The sequence below is a fragment of the Macrobrachium nipponense genome, chromosome 2 (genome assembly GCF_015104395.2).
Source record: "Macrobrachium nipponense isolate FS-2020 chromosome 2, ASM1510439v2, whole genome shotgun sequence".
In the NCBI taxonomy this organism is placed as follows: domain Eukaryota; kingdom Metazoa; phylum Arthropoda; class Malacostraca; order Decapoda; family Palaemonidae; genus Macrobrachium; species Macrobrachium nipponense.
The window spans coordinates 78,682,168-78,709,072 of NC_087201.1; the positions used below are offsets into that span (position 1 = coordinate 78,682,168).

Sequence of the window (26,905 nt, forward strand, 5' to 3'; positions counted from 1 at the left end):
AGCCCATCTCGGTCTTCCCCTTTCTCTTCCACCACTTCATTCCAGGGATTCGCCGGGAAGCTTCAGTCGGTTAGACCGAAGTCATCCTTGGCGATCCCTAAAGTCAAAAACCCGGTTGACTTTAAGGCTATGAAGAAGTCATTGCCTAAGCCAAGGTCCGGAACCAGCCGCGTCACTAAGCCATCGGCTCCTAACCCCGAGGCGGACACAGCAAAAGCGACTCCCCCTCAACAGAGGTTGAGAGCAAAGGTTCCGAAAGCTAGGACCCCGGTACCTAGCTTTGACCCGGAGGCATTCTCTGCAAGTATGATGCAGCAGATGGGGAACATGGTAGGAACCTTGGTCCAGACCAAGTTCCAGGAGATGTTCTCTCAGCTGTCATCCATGCTGGAAGCCTCAGGCCATTCCATCCAATCCTTATCGGAGAGGATGATTGCTCAGGAGAACCTAGTGGCGGGTCTCCGTGACTCGATGGCAACAGGACAGCCTCAGTCCGGACAGGTAATTCATCCCCTGCCAATGCCGGACTTCTCAAAGCTGCCTCCAATCAAGAGTAACAACCCTTGGAGGTCAGCAGCATACGCACCGTTCTCAGATGGTATGCTTACTATCGAGGGGTGCGGAACTCGAAGACTGGAAGACTTCGAGTTCTATCCTCCGGGGCTCCAGTTTCCCTTCATCGGCTACGTCCGTCTAACAGAGGACGCGATGGTAAGGGAAGATAAAATCCCCAAAGAAGCAGTCATCTTCCCCAGGGAGCAAGCTCAACAAGCTTGGCTCCGGAACTTGACTGAGTGGCAGTGCGTCAACACCAGGTTGACGGCTCATAAGAGCCCTTTTACCATCTTCGCGGTAAAAGAAGAAACGCCTACCCCATGTCTATCCAAAGTGGCTGAGCTAACCATGCAGGCAGCCATGGAAGACAAACCAATGCCACAGCTCCGGGAAACAGATTTGCCTTCCATTCTGCTCCCCGGAAGCACAGACTGTTGGGTAGACGCACCTGCCACTTTTTCTGCAGGTAAGCTGGCGCCGGACTGTGGTAACACACTGTTCAGCGAGCGGCTCCCTAGGCTCCCGGACAGCCTAATAAAGGCCGAGTATGACGCCAGATTGAGGCTGAGTAGGTCCCTCAACTCCGCCACCATGTCGGAAATGACGTCGCTCATCTACGAAGATGAGACGTTGTTCAAAGTACTTACAAAGTCATTGCTTCACACAGTACAGTGTGACTTATATGACTTTGTGGTAGCAAGGCGGAATTGCAAGAAGTACGTTCTGGCTGAAGCATCCATTCGCCATGAACCAAACAAATTAGTTGGATCCTCCATCTGGGGAGCAAACCTCTTCCCTGACTCCGCAGTTAACGAAGTCTTGGCGGAGGCAGTAAGGGTGAGCTAGAGTCTGAAGATTCGCTGGGAACTCATTCCTAAAAGGAAATCCAAGTCCGCCGGAACGAATCCCAAAGGCAAGAAGAAGTTGAGGAAGTTTCAACCCTTCCAATCCTCTCAACCACAGACGATGGTCCAGGCGGTTGCGGTGGCTCAAGTGAGTCAACCATCAACATCAAAAGCACAACCGCAACAGCAGTTTGTGCTTCTGACTCAACCATCGCAACAACCCCAGGCTTCGACCTCCTTCTCTGTCTCTCCGGCTTACAATGCTACCTTTGAAACGCATTTCAAGGGTATAACAGGTTTGCCAGAGGCAGCCGTGCCAGAGGAGCCTTCCGACACAGAGGTGGCGGAAGAGACTCCAACCGAGGCAAAGGCTTCCGGGGAGCCCGTGGTGGCCGTCCATCCGCCAACCAGTGAGACTCCTCAGGTAGGAGGGAGGCTGTACCTCTTCCGACATCGGTGGGGGTTCAGCACCTGGGCCCAAAGTATTGTGACCAAAGGTCTGGGATGGAGTTGGATACAAGATCCTCCTCCATCAAACACCTTTTACCAAAGACCAACAGTGGAACTAATAGATTATACCCGAGAATTACTTCAAAAAAGGGTAGTGTCACAAGGCAAAAACTTAAAGTTTCAAGGGCGCTTGTTCAGCGTTCCAAAGAAAGACTTGAACAAACTAAGAATAATCCTAGACTTGTCCCATCTAAACTCATTCATTCATTGCGACAAGTTCCGAATGCTGACTATCTCGCAGGTGCGGACCTTACTTCTCCGTGGGGCCGTCACCACCTCTATAGATCTTACAGATGCCTACTATCATATCCCGATAGCAAGACACTTCCGGCCCTTCCTAGGCTTCAGACTAGGAAAGAAGGCTTATTCCTTCAAAGTAATGCCATTCGGGCTCAACATAGCGCCCAGAATATTTACGAAAATAGCGGAAACAGTAGTCCAGTAGTTAAGGACTCAGGGGGTAATGTTAGTAGCCTATCTGGACGATTGGCTCATATGGGCCACAGACGTCGAAGAATGCCGCAAGGCGACGGTCAAAGTGATAAAATTCCTGGAACACCTAGGTTTCCAGATAAACAGGAACAAGTCCCGTCTAACTCCGGCACCACGTTTTCAGTGGTTAGGAATCCAATGGGACCTAAACTCTCACACTCTATCAATTCCGCCGGTAAAACGGAGAGAAATAGCCAAGGCTACAAGGCAATTTCTCAAAGACAAGCAGACGTCCCGGAGGAACCAGGAAAGAATCCTAGGTTTACTCTAGTTTGCATCAGTTACGGACATACTACTGAAAGCCAAGCTAAAAGATATAAATCGAGTTTGGCGTTCGAGAGCGAACAGGAGATCCCAGGACAAAGTATCACGTATCCCGGCGATCTTACGCAAGAGACTCCGCCCCTGGACAGAAGTCAAGAGTCTGTCGAAATCAGTACTACTACAGTTTCCTCCGCCGGCCCTAGTAGTCCATACGGACGCCTCCTTGAGCGGCTGGGGCGGATACTCACAATACAAAAACGTTCAGGGAACCTGGTCAGTGACATTCCGCCAGCTACATATCAATGTACTGGAAGCCATGGCAGTGTTTCTAACACTAAAGAAACTCTTACCAGCCAAGAAAATCCATATCAAGCTGGTATTGGACAGCACAGTGGTAGTCCACTGCATAAACAGGGGAGGTTCCAAGTCGAGCCATGTATACCACGTAATGATAGCCATATTTGCCATAGCGGCCAGGAACCAATGGCACCTATCGGCCACTCACCTAGCGGAAGTAAGAAATGTAGTGGCAGACGCTCTGTCAAGGACTACTCCGCTGGAGTCGGAGTGGACCCTAGACGGAGGGTCATTCAAATGGATCTGCCAACAGGTGCCTGGGCTTCAAGTGGACCTTTTTGCCATGGAATCGAACCACAGACTACCATGTTACGTGGCCCCCAACCTGGACCCTCTGGCTTATGCCACAGATGCTATGGCAATAGATTGGAATATCTGGAAAAGAATTTATCTCTTCCCTCCGGTGAACCTACTAATGAAGGTCCTGAACAAACTCAGGATTTTCAAAGGTCAGATCGCACTAGTAGCTCCCAACTGGCCCAAGAACAATTGGTTCCCTCTACTAGTGGAATTGGGACTCCGGCCCCGGCAGATTCCCAATCCCAAATTGACGCAGTTGGTACAAACGCGGACTGTGTCCACTTCCTCAGGAATTCTGAAAGCCCTAACTTTATGGACTTCATGAAGTTTGCGGCACAGAAAGATGCCAACATTGATCCTCAAAACATCCGGTTCCTAGAATCAGATAAACGAGAATCAACACTGCGTCAATATGATTCAGCAGTGAAGAAGCTAGCCACCTTCTTGAAGAACACAGAAGCACAAACCATGACTACGAATCTGGCGATAACCTTTTTCAGAACCTTGTTCGAGAAAGGGTTAGCAGCGAGTACTATTACAACAACCAAATCGGCACCAAAGAAAATATTCCAATTTGGATTCAATATTGATCTCACAGATTCATATTTTTCTTCTATTCCTAGGGCTTGTGCTAGACTTAGACCGATAGATAGACCTCGAACGGTCTCCTGGTTCTTAAATGATGTCCTTAAGCTAGCTTCGGACACTGTTAAAGAGTGATGTACTTATATAACGCTCCTAAAGAAAACATTATTCCTAATAAGTTTGGCGCCAGGAGCTAGAATATCTGAACTGTCGGCCCTTTCTAGGGAACCAAACCATATCGAGTTCCTCCCATCATGAGAAGTACTACTTTTACCAGATCGTCAATTTTTGGCTAAAAACGAAGACCCACAAGATAGGTGGGCCCCATGGAAAATTGTCCCTCTTCCTCAGGACCTGTCCTTATGTCCCGTTAATTCACTAAAAGCCTATTTAAACAGAACCGCCATGAAATCTTCAGGCCCCTTGTTTATTAGGGAAAATGGTGGAACCATCTCCCTAAAAGGAATCAGACAACAGATTCTATAATTTATCAAACAAGCTAACCCGGAATCAATTCCGCGGGCACATGATGTCAGGGCGGTAGCTACATCAATTAATTATTTTCAACACGTGAACTTTGACAATCTCAAAAAGTATACAGGCTGGAAATCACAGACAGTATTTAAACGCAACTACCTAAAATCCTTAGAGGCCCTTAAATTCCCAGCAGTGGCAGCGGGGAACACAGTTTCCCCTGACACTGCATAGCATGTTAGTAATTAGTCTAAGTAGCCTATGTCTCTCTCTCATCTCTCTCTCCTACCTGCCTCACTAGCATTCTTGACCTTAGCTCGGTTGTTACTGGGTTGCACACTTTAACTTGATTCTCACCTGGATTGTATTATGATCTTTATTGCTTGTACATATGGATATCTGGTGCAGAATTTTTGTAAATAAATTCCTGTTTAGTGGTGTAGGATTCATTTAATGTTATATGTCGGGTTATACAACCCTATTAGTAGATAAGGACTGTAGTTTAAGGATATCATTAAAAATCTTCATAGTATTAAGGAAATTTATTAAGTATTTGTAGATTGAATAACTATTATTAAATAATATTTAATAATTATAAAAGTTTCAATTTCCTTACAGTAATTTATCTACACTAACTTCCAAGCTGGTGGGGCCAATTCTCTGTTACTATTTCACAGAGCGACACAGGGTAACCCCAGAAAAGGGATTTTGACAAAGGAAAAATCTATTTCTGGGCAGTGACCTGTGTCGCCCAGTGAAATGGTTCCTTTAGCACTCATTTCTAGGTATAAATATTGCTAAATATACCAGAGAAAAAAGCTATATGGTAATGCCAGAATGTTCTGGCTCGCTCACCTTTATTTAAGGTGTCGGTATGGTATCTGGGGCGAGTGTAACCACCACCAGAGGTCCCCTGCCATTTAGTCTCTTCCTTTCTCAATATCCCTCGTCTACAGAGGAGCCGTTCTAGGTCCCCGCTACCCACTACTGCTACGGCTAGCGCTTTGTTTACCATTCCTGTAGATAGCACCCAAGCTTGGGCCAGATTAGGGTGTGGAAATTAGAGGGTGGGTTTCACTGGGCGACACAGGTCACTGCCCAGAAATAGATTTTTCCTTTGTCAAAATCCCTTTATTAAGCCTATCAAGGATATGCAGTTACTTAGAATTCAGTTGTCGTGGTAACCAATGATAATTTTAGTATATTGTCCAGAAAGCTGGAGACCCTTCAAAGTTCATACAACTGTCCCTCCTGATGGTGGATACGGAAAAAGAAACACTCAAGTATATAAAAAATTTATGTAAATGAGAGAAAAATACAAGAATTTGGTTGCATTTAGGAGGCTCAGTACCATCAAAAATCTAAAAAGTTTTGTGAAGGTCACATCATTTTAAAAATGGTTAAAAGTATATTTTATCTGAGGGGACAAGAGTTGGATTACTATTGTTATTACAGGGAAATTTAAGATCACAAAGTCAAACTTGTAGGCTTAGAAAGGATGAAAATCAGAGTTAGACACTGGAAAGATAGGCAAGAAGAAACCCATGGGAATGGATGAGAATCCAGGAGGCAATCCAACTTGGGTTCATGGGGCACTGATAGAAACCCTTCAGTACCACCTGCAGTGTGCCATGCAGAATAATTGAAAGCAGTGGCACCCTATAAAAGGACGAGGATGGATGTCTTTAAGTACAATAGCTCTGGTACAGGATGGCGGGAAAAATCTTGCATGAATCTCCCCCCCCCCCCCCCCACAATCCTTTAACTACTTTTGTCTGCATACAAACTACCCCACTGGCTTTTGTCCTATATTTATATGAACAATGAATTATTCTGCTGGATTAGCAATGATCTTGAACCTTCTTAACTGGTCTGCCTTCAAGTACAAAAGTAATAAGGTCTAGTGAAGCCATAGTTTTATTTCCTGTTAATGCATAACATACAATATGCTTCCAGTTGGAAAAATTAGCATTTTTGCTGATGGAAAATCTCATTAATATATGCTAAAAACACTGAAGACTTTTCATTACTGTACATAATACCAGTGAAAAAATCCTTTACAGGATAAAATATCTGAGCAGACAAAATGAACTTACCTGGGTATTCTAATGTGTATGTGTGGAACTTGCCAGCAAGAGCACCTCGAGATGTTGGCTCATGGGCAAACAAAACCAAGTGGGCTGGTATGCGTATGAAAGCTAATCGTCTTGTTCCACTCATTAACCACAAAAATACATCTGGGATACCATTCTGGGGCTGAAATTTATATGATTACTTGAATATTTGTTTCTTGATATGTATTTAAATGAATTTTGGCTTTATGCACACAAAAATGTACATTTTTTAAAATACCCTAATGTAGAGGAATTTCATAAATTTAAGCCTTTTACAAAATATTTCTAGTACACTGAATAACAGATGTAATTAGTTACAACATGAATTAATAACTTCTGAGAGTTTGTCAACCTCATGCTTAAGCAAATGTGGACTTTACCGCTTGTGCTAAGCTTTCCAGTGATGAAACTATGAACTCCAGCTCCTCCATAGCTTGAGTAATGTTGGAAGTATCAATGGCCTGTGCTGTATTTTTCAAATTATCCAATTCTGATCTGCGACGGTCACGCAGGTGCTTATCTAATGATGTTTCAATATGTCTCACAGGATCAACTTCAGGTAGTTTCAAACTGCCACAAGAAAAGGTCAACATATATGAACCAAGTGAAGATCAACAAGGTATTTCCCAGTAGTCTATCAGCAACGACAAAAAAAAAAGAATTTCAGTGTAATTAAATATTTAACAGAGCTAAAATTAATGACTAACCTGCATTTGGCCACTAGCCTACTAATAATGGTCTGCAACATATTTGTTACTTCTTGATCACCTTCACTGGTACGACAAGCACGCAATGTGGATTTTAAATCTTGTATATCCTTTTTCAATCTCTGTAATGTCAGAAATTTCAGTTGATTTCAGTTAAATGGTAAAAATTGCACTTAAGCATGCATATTACCAGATGATAATCATATGATAATCTTGTACCATTCATAACACCTGAATATCTAGTCTCTTTACAAAATTACACAAATTAGAGAACTTGCATCAATTATTGAAGTGATGTGATTGACAGCATGAAGTCTATGAGTAACATCTTCATATTCACAGTTAACCGTCACAAAAGGTGAAGCTTCATCCCAAGGTAAGAAGTAGTATCTGAAAAAAATGTGCAAATTTTATTTTAATAAGAAGCAGAAACCAATTTGCTTCTTAACAGTGAAAGAATATTATAAGTTTTTCTGTAAATCTTAGGAAAACAAGATTAATGTTTTAATTTCCACAGACTAGTATGAACAAGGCTCTTACTTGCATCCATCAAAAACTGCATTAGCTGGGTGTGTAGATGATGGTGAAGGCAACATGGTATTTTCAAGCTTGTTTCCAAAGTTTCCTACTGAGACCTCTATTTCAAGGGGTCTACCAGTGTTTTCCAGTAACCAAGTCCCAGTTAACTGGCATATCAACGCAAAGCGCCGAGTGCTCCTAAACCTCTGAAATAAAGTTTAATAATTCACATATCTCTGAGCTTAAAATCATATATGAGAAGCAGTAATTTTCTTTTCCCTTCATTCACATGAACTTTTTATTCTGTGGAATTTTTCTTTCAAGTCGAACTCCATGCAATTTCTTCATTATCAGGCTGACAGTAAACAAAATCTTAAATAGCAGTAATTCAAGTTCCATAAATACAAACTTCATAACATGACAGTATATTATAATTTATAACTATTTAAGACACGCCCCAACTAATAGTCCATTAAAAAAAACAAGTTGGCTTTGTGACCAAGGTAAGATTCCATGTCTCTATTGCGTTTATGAATCACAAGTGGAGTTCTACTAAAGGAGTGACTAAATGCAGTAAATTTTGGTCACTACTTTCCTAAAATACTGGTCAGTTATCACCAATTGGCAAAAAGTTTTCATAGACTGTTTTATCAAGACAGAAAATGTTATACCTTTGCATAATTCAAGTCTGTTCAGAAACCAACTCGAAATGAGTTAATACAGATTGACACAGCTGGTCCCAACCTCAGATAAGTAAGGAAGTAGACTTTGTCAGCAATACTATACATAAATTTGTAAACAACAAATGGCTTCAAAGTTTTAAGAACTCTCCAAATAAAATTTTCATTACACACAGTTATTTTTGAACAATGGTAAGAATAAAATGGGTACAGTAATGGATATTTTTGCAAGATAAATTTAAACGTGTATAAGTTGTTAAGTATAAAGGAGCAGGGACACAAGGTAATAGTAATTTCACCCATAAACACAAATTCAAGTTCAATGAAGGCAATAAAAGACAAAACGAAGTGGTCATATTGGTCCAAAATTAAATTGTAAGTGCAATGAATGTGAAAAATAAAACTAAAAATTATCACATTAAGGAAATTCACATTTTGAGTCCAGCATTTGCAATGCAAATGAATGAGACAAGAAAACTCCAGTCCATCAATGAATACATTAGTAAGAAGGTACCTAAATGATTGGTTATGAAAAATTAACCACTAGACTTAAGCTCTTCAAGAAGTTGGCAACAGATTACAGAGGGTGAAAGAAAGAATAATTTTATCCGGATAAAGGATTGAACTCTTATGACAGGCAAGACATGAATGCCACAAGTTAGGACAGTTATGACAGCGCCATGTTGATTTGATAGTAAAAGGGAAGATGTTGAGTATGTAGGAGTTAAAAAAACTGGCCAACTGAAAAATTACATACAAAACACACCAAAAAAGCTTCAGAAAATGTGAAATAAACATGAAGGCAGTAAAAACTCCTGAAAGGAGATATAAAGAAGGCAGCAGTGGAAGTCTGTGGAGAGGCATCTGTGCTTGTGTAGACACGGATAGACATTTCATTAGAATCATGATACAACCGAATAAAGAAGAGCCTTTAAGGAGGGCTAATAGTCAAATGGCAATGGCAAGGGCAAGAGGAGCTGTGGGGACAGAAATTGAAATCAGACAGAAACGTTGGGAAATTGGTAAATTATAAAAGATGCAATTCGGAAAATTTAAGTTGAAAAAAGCAATACAATCATATGAAGAGATCCAGTCATCCATAAGCTGACAAGAATGTATGAAAATATGACAAAGAAAATGTTGGGACAAGATTATGGATACAATACACATAACCAAGTGTTAATAGCTGTTGATTTTGGTGTTAATAAAATTTCTTTCAAGAAAATTTTAAATTTCTTTTAAGTATTTAAGAGAGTTTTCAGAGCTTGTAGTGCAGATTGAATTGACAAGGTAGTCTATAGCAGCTAGATATTGTTGGCACAACCTACAAATATCGGATACACGTATCTGCAGAGCTGGGAACATTTTCTGTGCAGATAAATAATGGGGATTATTATTATAATCATCTCCCTCCATCTTCTCATAACACCTGATCTTGAAACTATCAATATGAGAGAGAGAGAGAGAGAGAGAGAGTGTGTGTGTGTGTGTGTGTTGCTTACACCTGTAATTGGGATTTGTATGTTTAAACATTCTGATGTTTAAACATACAAATATACGAATGAAAGAACAAAAAAAGTCTTGAACAAATATTTACAGAGACCAACCACTCACACGGACACCGTCGAATGCATCATTTTCAATAGCAGTGGCAGGAGCAGGTGGATAAGACCCAACTTGTGTGTGTAATGCACACAGAACACGGCCTCTGTAAGCGCAGCCACGATCAGCACCTACATTCATTTTTTCAGCACTTTCTCCATCCAATAATTCCCACTCACGCCTAGCCCCATACAAATTCACCCAAGTTGGTCCAAAGGTTGGGAGAAAGCCTGTTGAAATAAAGAAATTCTTCATATAGAAAATGAGTAACAGAAATTCCTCCTATAGAAAATGGGTAGAATAAAGAAATACCTCCTATAACAAAAAGGGCAAATAAGGAAATCCCTCCTATAGAAAACTGATAATGTCTCTAACAAAAAATTAAATAAAATTTGTCCATACAATTCACAAAGTTATTAATTATAGGCAACGGTCAAACGACAAAATTTCTATCAGTAATAACACTTACCATCGTCCCCCGGAGCTGAAATGGCTGATACAGGTATGGTTGCAGTGCCAATAACATCATCCTGACCAACACGATCCCTATGGGAAAGATATGAAAAAATATGCAATAATTAGGATATAGAATTGGCTTACATGAAAAAATGTTTCACATTAACTACTTAATAGTGATTTTCCATCTTCTTACTGAAACTTAGAAAGCATTTCTTTGACACTGTTAACTTTTAAGAATCTCCAAATAAAAACAAAATCAATACTAATATTTCCATCCATGGATGAATATGAGAAACAAGAAAAAAAAATATGCAACTAAAGAAAATACTGTACTCATAACTTACCAATCCATTAAAGTTAACTTGATGACATTACACATAGAAGGAAAGAGAAATCCAATGTGCAAGTTTTGACGAAACTCTGGATTCTCATTGGTGTAAAGAACCTTTGTCTGCACTTCCTTACCAGCATAACTGACAATTGCATATGGATCTACCAGTTCTTTAGAGGCTTTCCCAACTCCTAACATTTCCTTGAGGGACTGAAGCGTACCTGCATCCACTAAAGGTCAAAACAATATGGTTACATTTTGAAAATATAAAACCCAATCATGCATCATGGTCGGGTGGCACAGTTTGATTTATTCTAAAAAATCACAAATCTATCATTGAAAAGTTTTCTCAGTGACAATGAGGAAAATAATATGTACTGAGACACTCATTCATCCAATAATATTCAAGTCTGAAGGTTCACAATATTTTGACAGGCCAGAGTGGAATGATAAGTGTTCATTGAGGTTAAAGAGTGGCAATACATGTAGTAATTTGCGAACTTCATGATTCTGTATTTAGGATCAATCTCGTATACAAAATTTTTAATACAGGCCTATATTGTTGTTGTAATAATAATAATAATAATAGTAATAATAATAATAATAATAATAATAATAATAATAATAACAATAATAATAATAATAATATATTGGAGGAAGACCCTCTTTCAAACATGTATTATTGAAAGATATTGCTGCAACAGCTGCATTTAACTTGTAAATAGTCTTCTCTATTTTTCTAATAATTGCTTTCTCATTGCTATTATAACTGGCGAGTATTGCGCCGATATGATTCATGAGGAGGAGTCAGTATCAGGGATATTGCTTACAAGTTTATCCATATTGCTTACAAATTTATTTATCACAGTAAATAGATAAATATATCAAAATATAAGTCGATTTTGGGGTTAGTATTCTTCTAGTGGCCAACGTTTCTCTCGGTATCATTTGAGTATGATCACGGCAGTGTGTCGGAGCTGACTGTAGATGCTGTCGTTTGTTGTTGAAGATTAAGCTGGCATAAATGCCAGCACGGGCTCTTGCTCTACGAGCAGCCCGTAATGAGATGCTGTCAGGATCTACTCAATATATAGTGGTAGGTAAGCAGGGGGTCAACCGCTCACTGATTTTTCATTGCTTGGTGGCGCAATGCATTCCTGCTATTGGTTAGAGTTTCTTTCAAGACACTTCTCGTCACTGAAGGTCGCACTGTTGCAGCCTAGCAGACCACCGAAGCTGGATCATGACTTCCCTGGGTGTTGTGCCGCAGTGGCTTGTATTGTCATTGGCTGCTAGGCTGCTTGTCTCATTTGGTATTCTTTGATTGGGGGTGTCGCTCAGTCTGGTATTACTTGTACTATTATTCATACTCATAGGTCTTCTTGAGTCAGTGGGGAAGAAGAGCACTTCCTGTGTCATATTTAATGAGGGCTTTGCTTGTTGTATAGGAGTGCCTCGAGCAGTCGCAAACATCACTGGTCAGGAGCCTTCCCTATTATCTTAGTATTCTTGATAATACCGTCATAGAAGATAGCTTCCTGGTGTGCTGTCGTGGTATGGTTTTTAACTGCTCCTTCTTGTGCGTGGCAAGAAATCCTCTTGGACAGTTTCATAGTAGTCATACCAACGTAAGAGCCGGGACATCCACGGACGGGGCAAAAGAATTAGTAGACTACACTCGACTATTTCAAGAGGTCTCTTGCTGGGGGTGTCTGGTTGTTCTCCCGGTTACGTCGATTTTGGTAATAAGTTACGACTTCGAGTTCTTTGTCAACTTCGGTAAGGGTCATATTCTCTTTGATAATTTTCTCAATGCACCCTCGTCCTCACGGTGACACCCGTGCATTCTAGCTTTGTATTACAGCTTGATCTTTTCATGGGGGTAGGGCTGCGGTCTCTCACTCTCTCTGTACCACCGATCCAGCGCTGTTCAGACTTCTTTATGAATAATAATAATAATAATAATAATAATAATAATAATAATAATAATAATAATAATAATAATAATAATAATAATAATAATAATAAGTAAAATAAAATCAATCCACAGTTATGTCACTGCCCAAATCTGATGCTGATTGCCTCTCCTTCTGGCCAGGTAACTCTGTTACTTTGATTAACCCATACAGCTGCTGATCACAGAAGGACTGCATTACAGAGGTTCTACTTAGATGTTCCAGGAGACTAGCAATGGCATTTCCTGATCCCTCAATATATCCTTTAACAACAAATTTCTTTTCCATAACCAGTATTGCTTGTCTTTTTTTCTGCTATAAGGGCTTAGCTATTCGCAAACTGAAAATGAAAACCGTATAGATTCTCGAAAGCTTTTCCATGTAATTTCACTTTTTAAATATAGATGTAGTAACATTACATAACGAGACTTAATTTCTCTGTTTTAAACTTATATGCTACCAGAGTAACAACAACCACCACCACCAAAAGAAACTTTTTGACACATTTAATGTACTTTTTCAGCAAATCAAAAGATTCATATGTCGGTAGTAGGACACAAGTGACTACTAATACTCTTTCTGAAAAAATATCTTACTACCACAAACAAGTTCTGATTTTTTACTAGCTATCCCACATACTATATGAGCCTGGAGCCTGGGATACTTAAAGAGTATGAAGTTATTCGAAATTTTCCTTTACTCCTACCTTCTGTCTTTTTATTATTTTGTATCATAATTTACTCAGACAGTATTGTTTACTTTTATCTATAAGCCCGGAGTAAATAACAAACTATATATCAGACTTTTTAGGATTATTCTACATTTCAGACCCCATTACTCATACTGTGCCAACATCTGTCACTGACACACTACTTGCTTACTGGCCATTAAAACCATGGAATCTACACCTTGTTTTCCAAATACACATCAACCCTCTTTATAAACTTAGTCACACATCCGCCTAGTTAGAAAGATAGCAAAGGTTGTTTACAAATTAAATTCTACGCTGCTACCTGGTCCTAAGCCCAGGTGTACATGCTCCTGTGACAACTTGTTTCTCATTGTTCCTAACACTGATAAATGTAAAAACTTATTACAAATTTTCTGTTTTATTCTTTCTACTCTTTCTAGATATGTAGTTCATATGAAATTTATACATGTACATTTATGATATGTCTGACTTTTAACAACATTGGCTTTTTTCTACTTTTTCTTAATTTATGTAAACTGCTACTAGGTCCAAAGTCCATGCCTAAATGAATTGTTCATGGGTTGTATGTTTTTTATTTACTATTATCTTCATTATAATTAGTTGTTGCAGTTCTTATGTTTTCAGTGATCTATTCCTTCAATTTAATAATATATATATATAGATATATAGATATATATATATATATATATATATATATATATATATATATATATATATACACACACACATATATATATATATATATATATATATATATATATATATAGATAATATAGTATAAATAATTATATAAATATACTAATATATATATATATAGAATATATTATATATATATAGATAAGATATATAATTTAATATATAAATATATAATATATATATATATATATATAATATATATAAATATACATTTTACATATATATGTATAGTAGATATAGTATTATATATGTATATATATAAATATAATATATATATATATCTATATATAGATATGTATATATATATATCTATATATATATCTATATATGTATATAATATAACACATATACATTTACATATATATATGTATATGTGATAGATATACATATATATATGTATATATACATATATATATATATATATATATATATATATATATATATATATATATATATATTATATATATATATATATATATAGGATACATACATTATTTATATGTAGTATATATATATTACCAGCGAAGGGCGTCGTACACGCGCCCCCCCCCTCGGTATTTAATATTTGGTATGCGTTTAGCCATTGCGTAAGGCAAATTGGTAACCCTCAGTCTCTTTTCTCTCTCTCTCTAAGCGATCACTGGCAAAAGCTCTCTCTCTCTCTCTCTCTCTTTCTCTCTCTCTATTCCATCAGGTCATTAAATTATAGTCGGAGTTACAAAAATATAACGTTTTATTAAAAGTAAAGTACTAATTGAATAACTCAAGTTCTTATAGGATCATCAATGTAATGAAAATAGTTCAAGTCTCACAGACAACTAACTCAGAAAACCCCCTGGTATTTAAATGTCTTAATTAGTAATTAGTCACACCAATTATCTCTTCTCCAAAACACAGTCCCCTCACTAGGACACTGGGTCCCTTGGACACTCGGCCCCATCACTAGAACACTCTGTTTAAAAGACAGAACATACTAGTGAGCACACACACAATTGTAAAGACAAAGTCAAAAGGTTAAATGAAATGGAACATCTTTACAAAATGTCAAACAGACAACAAGCCATCCCTTTGGCTAAAGTATGATATCACTTACCCATCACAGCTTGGAAAATCCCACACTTTAACCAGTGTAACTTTCGCAGAGCTATCCCAGTATTCTGCCTTTTCTCCCGTAGCTGTCTCCCCAGTTCTTGGCTAAACCAAGCCGTTATCAACGGACATAGTTAGTACACGTACAGACGAATTCACACTCCTTGTCAACGCCCAATTAACTGGTCGCAGCCAGTTTTCAAAGGCACCTTGAACAAGCCCTCATGAACTCACATACCCACAGAACAAACAATGACCCGCTTAAGTAAGCATCTTTAACATCATACCATCCCAGAAATGATTTATCAGCTTTCTTAGGTCGTCGCTTTGGACTGTGTCTCCATGGGAAGTTAAATATGATGAGTCTGCACCTCACATTACAATGGTACATTAAACATATTATTAATCATAGTCTTCTTTTGTCTTACAGAATGCTTGGCCACTAATCTTGTTAAGCGTTGGTTGAATGAAAATCTCGTCGATCACATCTGAATCCCATGCTCCTTTTGAGATGTTCATTACCTGCCTCTCTTTTATTAAGGCCAATTCCATCATTTGACTCTTGCACCAGCAGTTGCTGCTATAAATTATACGTGACAAGAAAAGGAATTTTGTTGTCTGTTTCCCATTCAACTTTAAATTTGATGCTGGGCACTAATGCATTTAATTTTGTAAGGAATTCATTAAAACTGCCCCACCTATTATTCCAAAATGTAAGAATATCAATTTCATATCTCATCCATAGCATGTTTTTGGGTTTTATTGCATTTATTACTGTAGTTTCAAAGTATTCCCTATACAGATTGGCTAAATCAGGACTTAAAGGATGGAATCGGCCTTAATAAAAGAGAGGCAAGTAATGAACATCTCAAAAGGAGCATGGGATTCAGATGTGATCGACAAGATTTTCATTCAACCAACGCTTAAGAAGATTAAGAGATTATCACGCGAGGACCTAAATTGGCTTACCTGTGGATGGATATCTTGGTATAAATACCACCTTTTCTGTAAACTTTTTTCTCATTCCTATACCTGAAGAGGGAGACAGCCGTCTCTGAAATATAGTATTTTCTCTCTACTATTTTGGTGTTTTTATGGGATCCTTTAATATAGATATATATATATATATATATATATATATATATATATATATATATATATTATATATACAGGCGGTCCCCGGGTTACGACGGGGGGTTCTGTTCTTAAGACGCGTCGTAACCCGAAAATCGTCGTAAGCCAGAACGACGTTCTTGAAAACATGTCCACAGGGAAAATTTCACTACTAATTTGCAATTTTTCTTAGGGCCGTATCTCTAAAATTATCACTAATTTACTTTTTTCATGTGCAACACTGTGTATTCACAAATTACTGTATATTTTCATTAAAATACAAGAGGAGAGAGAGAGAGAGAGAGATGAGAGAGAGAGAGAGAGAGAGAGAGAGAGAAATAACTCCTTACGGTTTCAATAGATTGAAATGAACGTCTGTAGGCAACTTTTTCCCCCTCCCATAAATACATATATTTCTCCAGAGAAGAGAGAAAGAGAGGACTGTGCAATTATGTTTGTCTGTCTATCAATCTTTTGGCTTGAGGAGGCGAGAGAGATAAAAGGAAGAAATAGAAACACCAAATGTATGACAAGTATCTTGTGGAGGAGAGAGAGAGAGAGAGAGAGAGAGAGAGAGAGAGAGAGAGAGAGAGAGTTGTCCTTACCAGTATTTAAAGAGAGAAATGGAATGATTATTGTATTTAAAATACTCAGATATGAATTTTGTACTTACAGTTAATAAGTATTATTATTGGAAAATATTAATGATAAACTTATTACATACATGTCCATGAAAATGATCTCATCTCAGTGAGAGAGAGAGAGAGAGAGAGAGAGAGAGAGAGAGAGAGAGAGAGAGAATTACATAAAAACCATTTAAATTCGTTGACCATTGTATGGCATTAAGCTCCGAGGGTTCCACTCGAGTTGACTTAGGGAAATTGATACAGAAAAAGACAAAGGGAAGAATTTTCTTTTTGAAATTAGTTATCGTATATTATTACTACTTATTATTATTATTATTATATTATTGAAAATATAATAAACACATGCATCTACCATAAAAATTTCTTACATCTCAGTAAGAAAGAGGAAATTATCCTTAACAAGTGGAAATAGGTCATTCATCTCTTTAAAATACGACCATTATGAAATTTTGTAAAGGAAAAGGTATCATTATTATTATTATTATTATTATTTCATCTCTTTAAAATACGACCATTATGAATTTTGTAATTAAAGTTTTATCATTATTATTATATTATTATTATTATTATTACTATTATTAAATAACTGAAATTATCAATAAACATTTTACATACTAGTACCATAAAAATTCTTTCATCTCGGTAAAAGAGAGAGAGAGAAAGAGAGAGAGTGTGTTTATCTCTCTCTGTTCTCTCAAAAAATACTTATAACGCTTCCAGCGAAAAGAGAGGGAGGGAGTTACCACTATGACACATTATCATCTTGTGTGCAAAAAGAGAGAGAGAGAGAGAGGAGAGAGAGAGAGAGAGAGAGAGAGAGAGTTAACCTTAATTAAAAGTGACATGGATAGATTAGTACGTATTGTATTTCTTTAGAATACTATCACATATGAATTTTGTAATTACAGTTATTATTATTTATTATATTATTATTTGAAAGTATCAAAAACAAAAAGTACAAGTACATAAAAAACTCGAGTCTCAGTAAATGAGAGAGAGAGAGAGAGAGAGAGAGAGAGAGAGAGAGAGAGGGGGGGGGGGGGATTTCAGGACCACGTGATTGAACACTGCAGCTCTTCCCCCAGCTCTTCCCCTCCTGGCTGTCACAGAACTTGATATATCTGACAGTTTAGTACTTGGATCTCCAGGAAAAGGTTACAGAGAAGACTGGGATTTCCTTTCATTCTTCCATAATTTTTTAAATATAAGCTAAAATCTTACTAATTCACTATGGTATTTTCTTTAATGAATTGATATTATTGCTGTATAAATTAATATTAATATTTGAAAATAGTAAATCATTTATTTATCACAAAAAAACATACATCTTTTGTAGTAAGAGAGAGAGAGAGAGAGAGAGAGAATATTTATTTTATGGAGATACCGAGTTACTGACAGCTATAATGAAACATTAGTAATGTAATATTCAAAACAGAAGAAGAATTCTAAAAAATACATACGTATTTGTTGGCTTCATGATCGCAGTCTGATTTATTTATATTTTATGAAATGTATTTAGTCATGAAAATAAACATCAAAATACACTAATTAGTGATTATTTTCATCGAAAATACAAAGAGAGAGAGAGAGATAGAGAGAGAGAGAGAGAGAGAGAGAGAGACGAGAGAGAAACTGTACTAAACTATAAAGGATTCTTATCATAGTATGCGTTTTTTAAAAGCGTCTAAACGGAGCGTCGGAAGCGTCGAGTCGAACCTCGGAACAAGCGTCGTAACCCAGGGGCGATTTTCAATGAATATCAAAGAAAAAGCGCCTAACCTCGGAACGTCGTAAGCCGGACCCATCGTAACCCGGGACCGCCTGTATATATATATATATATATATATATATATATATATATATATTCTATATATAATATATATATATATATATATATATATATATATATATAATATATATATATATATATATATATACAATATATACTATATATATATATATCATATATATATATATATATATATATATATATATATATATATATATATATATATATATATATATATATATATATATATATACTATATATACTATATATATATACTATATATATATATATATATATATATATACTATATATATATATATATACTATACTACTTATATACTATAATATAATATATATATAGATATATATATATATATATATATATATATACTATATATATATATATATAGTACTGGTAATCTTCTTAGGCACGAAGATATAGTAATTCAGTTGTATTCCACATAGGAAAATGAAAAAAGGTATATCTCAGAAAATGCCCAACAGTTTCGTCCTCCAATGGACCTCTTCTTGGAGCGTTTATTAAGGAAAGAGATAAAGTTTACAGTGCATGCGGCCAAGAAAGGCCTAAAATGTTTTTAAAACATACAGTTACCAAAAACTAGCAGTTTGAGCTACAAACTGAACCAATAGTACTAATTATAGGACGTAATGGTTGTCCTTCCTTATGGGTTTTAAGTGTACCATACAAATAGGGAAGTCTAGCATTTACAGTAGTAAACGTACTAACCATATATTGATTGTTCCCAAATATCTTTCTCAATCTTTTATGAAACTGGGCATTTACTCGCTCACAAGGATTAGAAATCAAATGTTCATACGTATCTTGATAAACCGGATATATTGAATGCACTAAATTTGGCCAGAGGTGTTGTGTATGGTGCATACTCAGTACATTGTACTTTTAACTTCTTTCCGAAAACGTCTGAATAAGGCTTTGGACTCACTCAGAAAAGACAAAGATATCACCACATAACCAGGGCCAGGATTAAAGCAATAATTCAAAGCTAATGTTGTTGTTTTGGAATCGAGAAGGGACGATGTTGGATAAAATGAACAGTCTGTTAAATGACCAAGATACGTATGAACATTTGATTTCTTTCTAATCCTTGTGAGCGAGTAAATGCCCAGTTTTCATAAAAGATTGAGAAAGATATTTGGGGAACAATCAATATATGGTTAGTACGTTTACTACTGTAAATGATAGGACTTCCCTATTGTATGGTACACTTAAAACCCATAAGGAAGGACAACCATTACGTCCTATAATTAGTGCTATTGGTTCATGTCTTACAAACTTTCTAAATTCTTAGTAACATTATTGCAACCACTTGTAGGTACAATATCTAATTCGCATGTTGAAAATAATTTAGATTTTGTAAACAGAATAATCGGGAAAACTCCAAAAGATGATGAAATAATGGTAAGCTTTGATGTTAAAAGTCTGTTCACCTGTGTACCTGTCAACGACGTCTTAGAATTTTTAAATAGCGAACTAAATAAAACATGTCATGTCTTTGCCTAATCACGTAATTTTAGAATTAATCAGACTGTGCGTGGTTGACACTTGTTTAATTTTAATGGCAAATTTTACCGACAAAAATTTGGAATGCAGATGGGTAATTGCTTGTCCCCAGTATTATCAAATATTTACATGGAATTTTATGAATCCAGAATAGCTAATTCAATTATGGCAGATATTGTTTTCTGGGTTAGATATGTTGACGATGTATTTGCGGTACTGAAAACTTCTATTGACATTCAGAAGATTTTAAGAGACCTCAATATTTAGTTCCCTCTATAACTTTTACGGTTGACGAAGAAGACAATGGTGTTATCTCAATTTGTTTTTGGATGTTACAGTTGTGAGGTCAGTTGTAAGTTCTAGCTACAAGTTTAAAATATACAGAAAACCTACTAATAACAATCTTATTATTAGCAATTACTCCTCACACAAAGTAGAAGTAAAACTCTCAGCATTAAGATCAATGTTTCTTTAGAGCTCTTAATATCTGCAGTCCGGAATTTATCAATGAGGAACTAGAATTTATATATCAAGTTGGTATGAAAATAATTTTAAATTGGAAGATATTGATTACAGTCTAAAGTTAGCACGAAAAACATTTTATTCATATGAGGAGAAAAACAGAAAACTGGATTTTATTTTTTAATGTTTCCACACCATCCCACATTAGATCTATAGTCTACCCGAGAAGAAAGTTTACTTGGGGTTTTTAGTTAAAACCACATTTTTCATTCCTAGCACCATTGGAAAAACTTTAAATTTCATAAATAGTTCCCGGAGAACAATGAGGGAGTCATATATAAAGATCCCATGCAAGTGCCGGTAAGTTTTTTTATATAGGCACCAATGTGGGAAGACACTGGCGGGGGGAAAAACGCATTTTAAATCATAAATATAATATACGAACAAATAATAGAGCAAGCTTTATGTGTTCATAGTAGTTTATGTAATGCACCGATTGACTGGCTCGGGTCAAAGATTTTGTTTAAGAGCACATGTTTTATTGAAAGAAATTTGATAGAGACAGCTTGCATTGTTCACAGCAAAGAAAAAATTTTAATTTATCGCCTGGTTTGTATAATTAGACCTTTTATCTTACATGTCATGAAACGTCAGTACAAATTGGATATGTTATCCATTAACTATCATATAGTATAGGTTTGTTAATATGTACTGTATGTTATGCTGTTTCAAATGGATGTATTACCCCGTTAGATATTTTGGTATTTTTCATTATTGCTCAACTGCTATTCTTGTTTTTATTGTTATTTTACTGCTGAATAGTTTGTAGCTCAAACTGCTAGTTTTTGGTAACTGTATGTTTAAAAACATTTTAGGCCTTTCTTGGCCGCATGCACTGTAAACTTGATCTCTTTCCTTAATAAACGCTCCAAGAAGAGGTCCATTGGAGGACGAAACTGTTGGGCGTTTTCTGAGATATACCTTTTTTCATTTTTTTCCTATGTGGAATACAACTGAATATATATATATATATATATATATATATATATATATATATATATATATATAGATATATATACATATATATATACATATATATATATATACTATATATATACTTACGGTCCTGTTCGGACCCTTTACTGAAGGCAAACTGATTTTACAGAGAACAACATAGTCAAAAGGAGGCTTAATATCCAAACTGACACTACAAGATTAGCAATAAGGGCGATTTTCACTCTACAGAAAGGAGGAGCCGCCTGAGGGTAGCCACACCTTGAAGGATACACGCAGTAAACAAGTTATTCTTCCATAAAACAATACATTTTGAAAAAACACCGTTTTCCTTTCTGTAGAGTGAAAATCGCCCTTATTGCTTATCTTGTAGTGTCAGTTTGGATAGTAAGCCTTCTTTGACTAGTTGTTCTCTGTAAAATCAGTTTGCCTTCAGTAAAGGGTCCGAACAGGACCGAAAGTACTCGGCTATCTCGCTTTTTCATTTTTTCCTTCGTGGCAAAAAACCTTTACTTATACATAGCATCACGTTTTATACACTCCATGATCAAGTTATTCATATATATATATATATATATTATATATATATATATATATACATATATATAATATATATACAGATATATACATATACATATAAAATATACATAACATATATATATATATCATATATATATATATATATACATATATAATATAATATATACATAAATATATATATATATATATATATATATATATATATATATATATATATGTATATATATATATATATATATATATATATATATATATATATATATATACTATACATACATACATATATCAGCCCAACTCAATGCCGGTCCCAAGCCTGGATAAATAGGGAGGGTTGGAGTCAGGAAGGGCATCCGTCTGTAAAATCTCCTGCCAGAACTTTTATGAAATGAGTCTTACAAGGAATGAGAATAGGGCTAGGTTGTCATCCGAAAGTGACCCACAGATACATCGCCCTAACTGTGGACATGCAAGGGCTACCGCATCGGGAGCGAGTGCGGCTCAAGAAGAGAGCTCGAGAACTACGAGTAGGAACATTAAATGTTGGTACAATGACAGGAAGAGGGTGGGCAATAGCTGACCTTATGAAAACAAGTCGAGTAGATATTCTCTGTGTACAGGAGACAAGATGGAAAGGTAACAAAGCGAGGGAACTTGGGGAGGGGTACAAGATGTTCTATAGCAGAGCAAATAAAGAAGGCAGGAATGGTGTTGGAAGCATTCTGTCAAGTGAAATGAAGAAGGAAATCGTTGAAGTAAATAGAAGAAATGATAGGATTATTTGGGTCAGGCTGATGGTTGAAAATTGCGCTGTTAACACCTTTAGTGCATATGCACCCCAGACAGGATGCTCAGATGAAGAGAAAGATCACTTCTGGTCGGACCTAGAGGAGGAAATGGAAAAGGTACCAGCACATGGAAGATGCCTTGTCGGGGGAGATCTGAATGGGCACGTAGGCCAGAATAACCATGTGATCAGCCGTATACATGGTGGGTATGGCTATGATGAAAGAAATGCAGAGGGTGAGAGAATTGTTGATTTTGCTATGTTCAAGGATATGGTACTGGCGAACATTTTTTTCACCAAGCGGCAAGAACATCTAGTTATGTACAAAAGCGGCGGAAGGTCCAGCCAGATAAATTACTTGATGTATAAGAGGAAAGATTTACGAGGGGTAAAAGATTGAAGGTCATACCAGGAGACCATGTGAGTGTGCAACATCGTTATGGAAATTGAACAAATAAGGAAGAAAAAATGCAGGGGCCAAAAAGGATTAAATGGTTTAAGCTGAAAGAGATTGAACTTTGTAGGCAGTTTAAAGAAAAAGTATTAGAGGAACTAACTCATGAAATTGGGGATGTTGATGAATGGTGGAACAAAACGATGGAAATAATACTGAGGGTTGCTAGAGAAATATTGGGTGAGAGTAGTGGCAAGATGTTCGAAAATAAGGAAACGTGGTGGTTCAGTGAAGAAGTGAAGGATGCAACAAAGCAAAAGAGAGAAGCAAAGAAAAGGTGAGAGGGGACCCAAATGGAAGAGGACTGGATGGCCTATAAGGAAGCAAATAAATTAGCAAAGAAAACTGTAGCAATTGCTAAGGATAGAGCATATGATCAGCTTTACAAAGAGCTAGATCCCAAGGAAGGGCAAGGAAAGATCTTTAAACTAGCACACATGAGAAATAAGAATACCAAGGATATAACACATAAGACAGATTAAGGATAAGGATGGAAATATACTGAGAAATGAGAGAGACATAATAAGGAGATGGGAAGAATATTTTGAGGCCTTATTGAATGAAGAAAATGAAAGATTTCTAAGAGGAGACGGACACACGAATTGTGGACCAGTCACAGAAATAACAAAAGCTGAGGTTAGAGTGGCACTGGGAAAGATGAAAAATAGTAAAGCGGTGGGACCAGATGGCATACCTGCAGAAGCCTGGAAGGCTCTTGATGAGGAAGGAATTGACATATTGTGGCAGTTAATGAAAAAGATTATGGAAAGTGAGACGATACCCGAAAAATGGAGCGAAAGTATATTAATCCCAATATTCAAAGAGAAAGAGGACATACAGTGGTGTGACAATTACCGAGGAATAAAGCTCATGTCACATACACTGAAGGTATTTGAAAGAATTATGGATGAAAGATTACGGCAGCAAGTTTTCATCGGTAGACAGCAACTAGGATTCATGAAGGGGCTTAGTACTGTGGATGGTATTTTTTGCTCTGAGACAAATTATGTAAAAAAGTACAGAGAGAAGCAAAAGGTCTTGCATATGGCCTTTATAGACCTTGAGAAGGCATATGACAGAGTACCACGACAGGAAATATGGAGATGTCTCAGGGATGGAGAAGTATGTCAGAATGATCAGGGAGATGTATAGAAATATAAAGACCAGCGTCAGATCTACAGTTGGAAGAACAGAAAATTTCCAAGTTGGAGTCGGGCTACATCAGGGATCTGCTCTAAGCCCACTTCTGTTTAACATCGTCTTGGATGTGTTAACAGAGGATATCAGGGAGGAGCCACCATGGTGTCTGCCCTATGCAGATGACATAGTCTTGGCAGCCGAGAACAGGGAAGAACTAGAGGGGAAACTTGAAAGATGGAGATATGCCTTGGAGAGTAGAGGTTTAAGAATAAGCAGGAAAAAGACAGAATATATGACAACCGAATTGGATGGCGACCAGCAAACAACAATCAAATTAGGCGGAGGAAACATCAAAAGGGTTCATAAATTCAAGTACCTTGGCTCAGTGATTGACAATGAGGGGAACATGGAAGAGGAAATTAACAACCGGATTCAGTGTGGTTGGAACAACTGGAGGAAGGTGTCTGGTGTCATATGTGATAGGAAAGTCCCTATAAGATTAAAGGGCAGAGTGCACAAGGCAGTGGTCAGACCAGCATTGACATATGGATTGGAGGCAGCACCTCAAAAGAAAACAGAGGGTAGAAAGTTGAACGTAACCGAGATGAGGATGTTTAGGTGGATGAGTGGAGTAACCAAAAAGGACAGGGTTAGAAATGAACATATTAGGGGTACAGTAAAAGTCACTGATATCAAAGAAAGTGCAAGAGGCAAGGTTAAGATGGTATGGCCACCTGATAAGAAGAGAAGAGCAACACATGGCAAGAGAAGTGATGGACGTGGAGGTGGATGGAACACGAAGGAGAGGAAGACCTAAGACCAGGTGGAGAGATTGCATTAGAGATGATATGAGGGAGAAGGGAGTATGGGAGGAAATGACACGGGACAGAGGTAGATTGGAAGAGACTCCAATTAGAAACGGCGACCCGAATAGGGATAAAGCTGGGAAGAAGAAGATATATATATATATATATATATATATATATATATATATATATATATATATATATATATATATATATATATATATATATATATATATATATATATATATATAATATATATATTATATATATATATATATATATATATATATTATATATATATATATATATTATAATGTTGCTATTAATGAAAAAGAAATCCCTAAAAATGTACTTAGCTTACCTTATTTTCGTGGATTTGAAAACATAAAATCAATATTTAAATCGTTTAATGTTAATGTAGTGTTCTCTTATAACAAAATACCATTAAAGATATGCTAATAAGAATAGTCCCGTAACAAATAACAACATCATTTACAAAATCCCTTGTAAGGATTGCCCATCGTTTTACGTTGGTCAGTCTAGTAAAAATTTATGTGTTCGGGTTAAGCAGCATATGTATTCAGTTAGAACAGCCCAGACTTCAAATGCACGTGTTTATCCACCTGAGTGAAAAAAATCTATTGTATGAATTAGGGTGATACCCCCGGTAATTGCTAGATCTAATGATTATGTTTCAAGAAATTTACTGGAATCGGCAATTATACAAATCACTAATAAAAACAACCTAAATCTTAGTCTGGGAATGTACCATTTGGACCTATATATTTGTAAGATGTTTATGAAGGACCTCAAATAAATGAACAATAATAAATTAGTCCACATGTATATAGTTATTCTAATTCTCTCTCTCTCTCTCTCTCTCTCTCTCTCTCTCTGGTTCGATATCCTCTCTCTTTCTCTTCCTCGATATAATATATATATATATATATATATATATATATATATATATATATATATATATATATAATATATATATATATTTATATTTTCTTTCGTCTTTTCATTAATAATAATTTTTGTTGGGAAAATTTGTGTAAAAGTTCATGATATTAAATTGTATATGCTCCCAGTGTTGTTTTCAAAATGTACTGTTTTTCTGGAAGAATCACTTGTTTACCGCGGGTATCCTTCAAGGTGTGGCTAGCCTATGACTCCTCCTCCTCTCTGTAGAGTGAAAATCGCCCTTATGGCTAATGTGGGTAGTGTCAGTTTGTATATTAAGCCTTCTTTTGACTATGGTGTTCTTTGTAAAATCAGTATGCCTCAGTAAAGGGTCCGAATAGGACCGAAAGTACTCGGCCAACTCGTTTTTCATTTTTTTCCTTCGTGGCAAAAAAAAACTTTTT

At 36.6% G+C, this 26,905-nt stretch overlaps 1 protein-coding gene across 1 annotated transcript in view; it reads right to left on the reverse strand.

Annotated features, from left to right (window-relative positions):
* Positions 1–26,905, reverse strand: part of LOC135221225 (myoferlin-like) — a 248,288-nt gene that overhangs the window by 142,010 nt on the left and 79,373 nt on the right. The window contains exons 14-21 of the mRNA XM_064259042.1: positions 10,808–11,024; positions 10,474–10,550; positions 10,017–10,234; positions 7,744–7,928; positions 7,482–7,593; positions 7,204–7,325; positions 6,877–7,066; positions 6,479–6,638 (exon numbers count right to left, since the gene is read on the reverse strand). Of these exons, the coding sequence (XP_064115112.1) occupies positions 6,479–6,638; positions 6,877–7,066; positions 7,204–7,325; positions 7,482–7,593; positions 7,744–7,928; positions 10,017–10,234; positions 10,474–10,550; positions 10,808–11,024 (1,281 nt within the window). The remainder of the gene's footprint in view (positions 1–6,478; positions 6,639–6,876; positions 7,067–7,203; positions 7,326–7,481; positions 7,594–7,743; positions 7,929–10,016; positions 10,235–10,473; positions 10,551–10,807; positions 11,025–26,905) is intronic.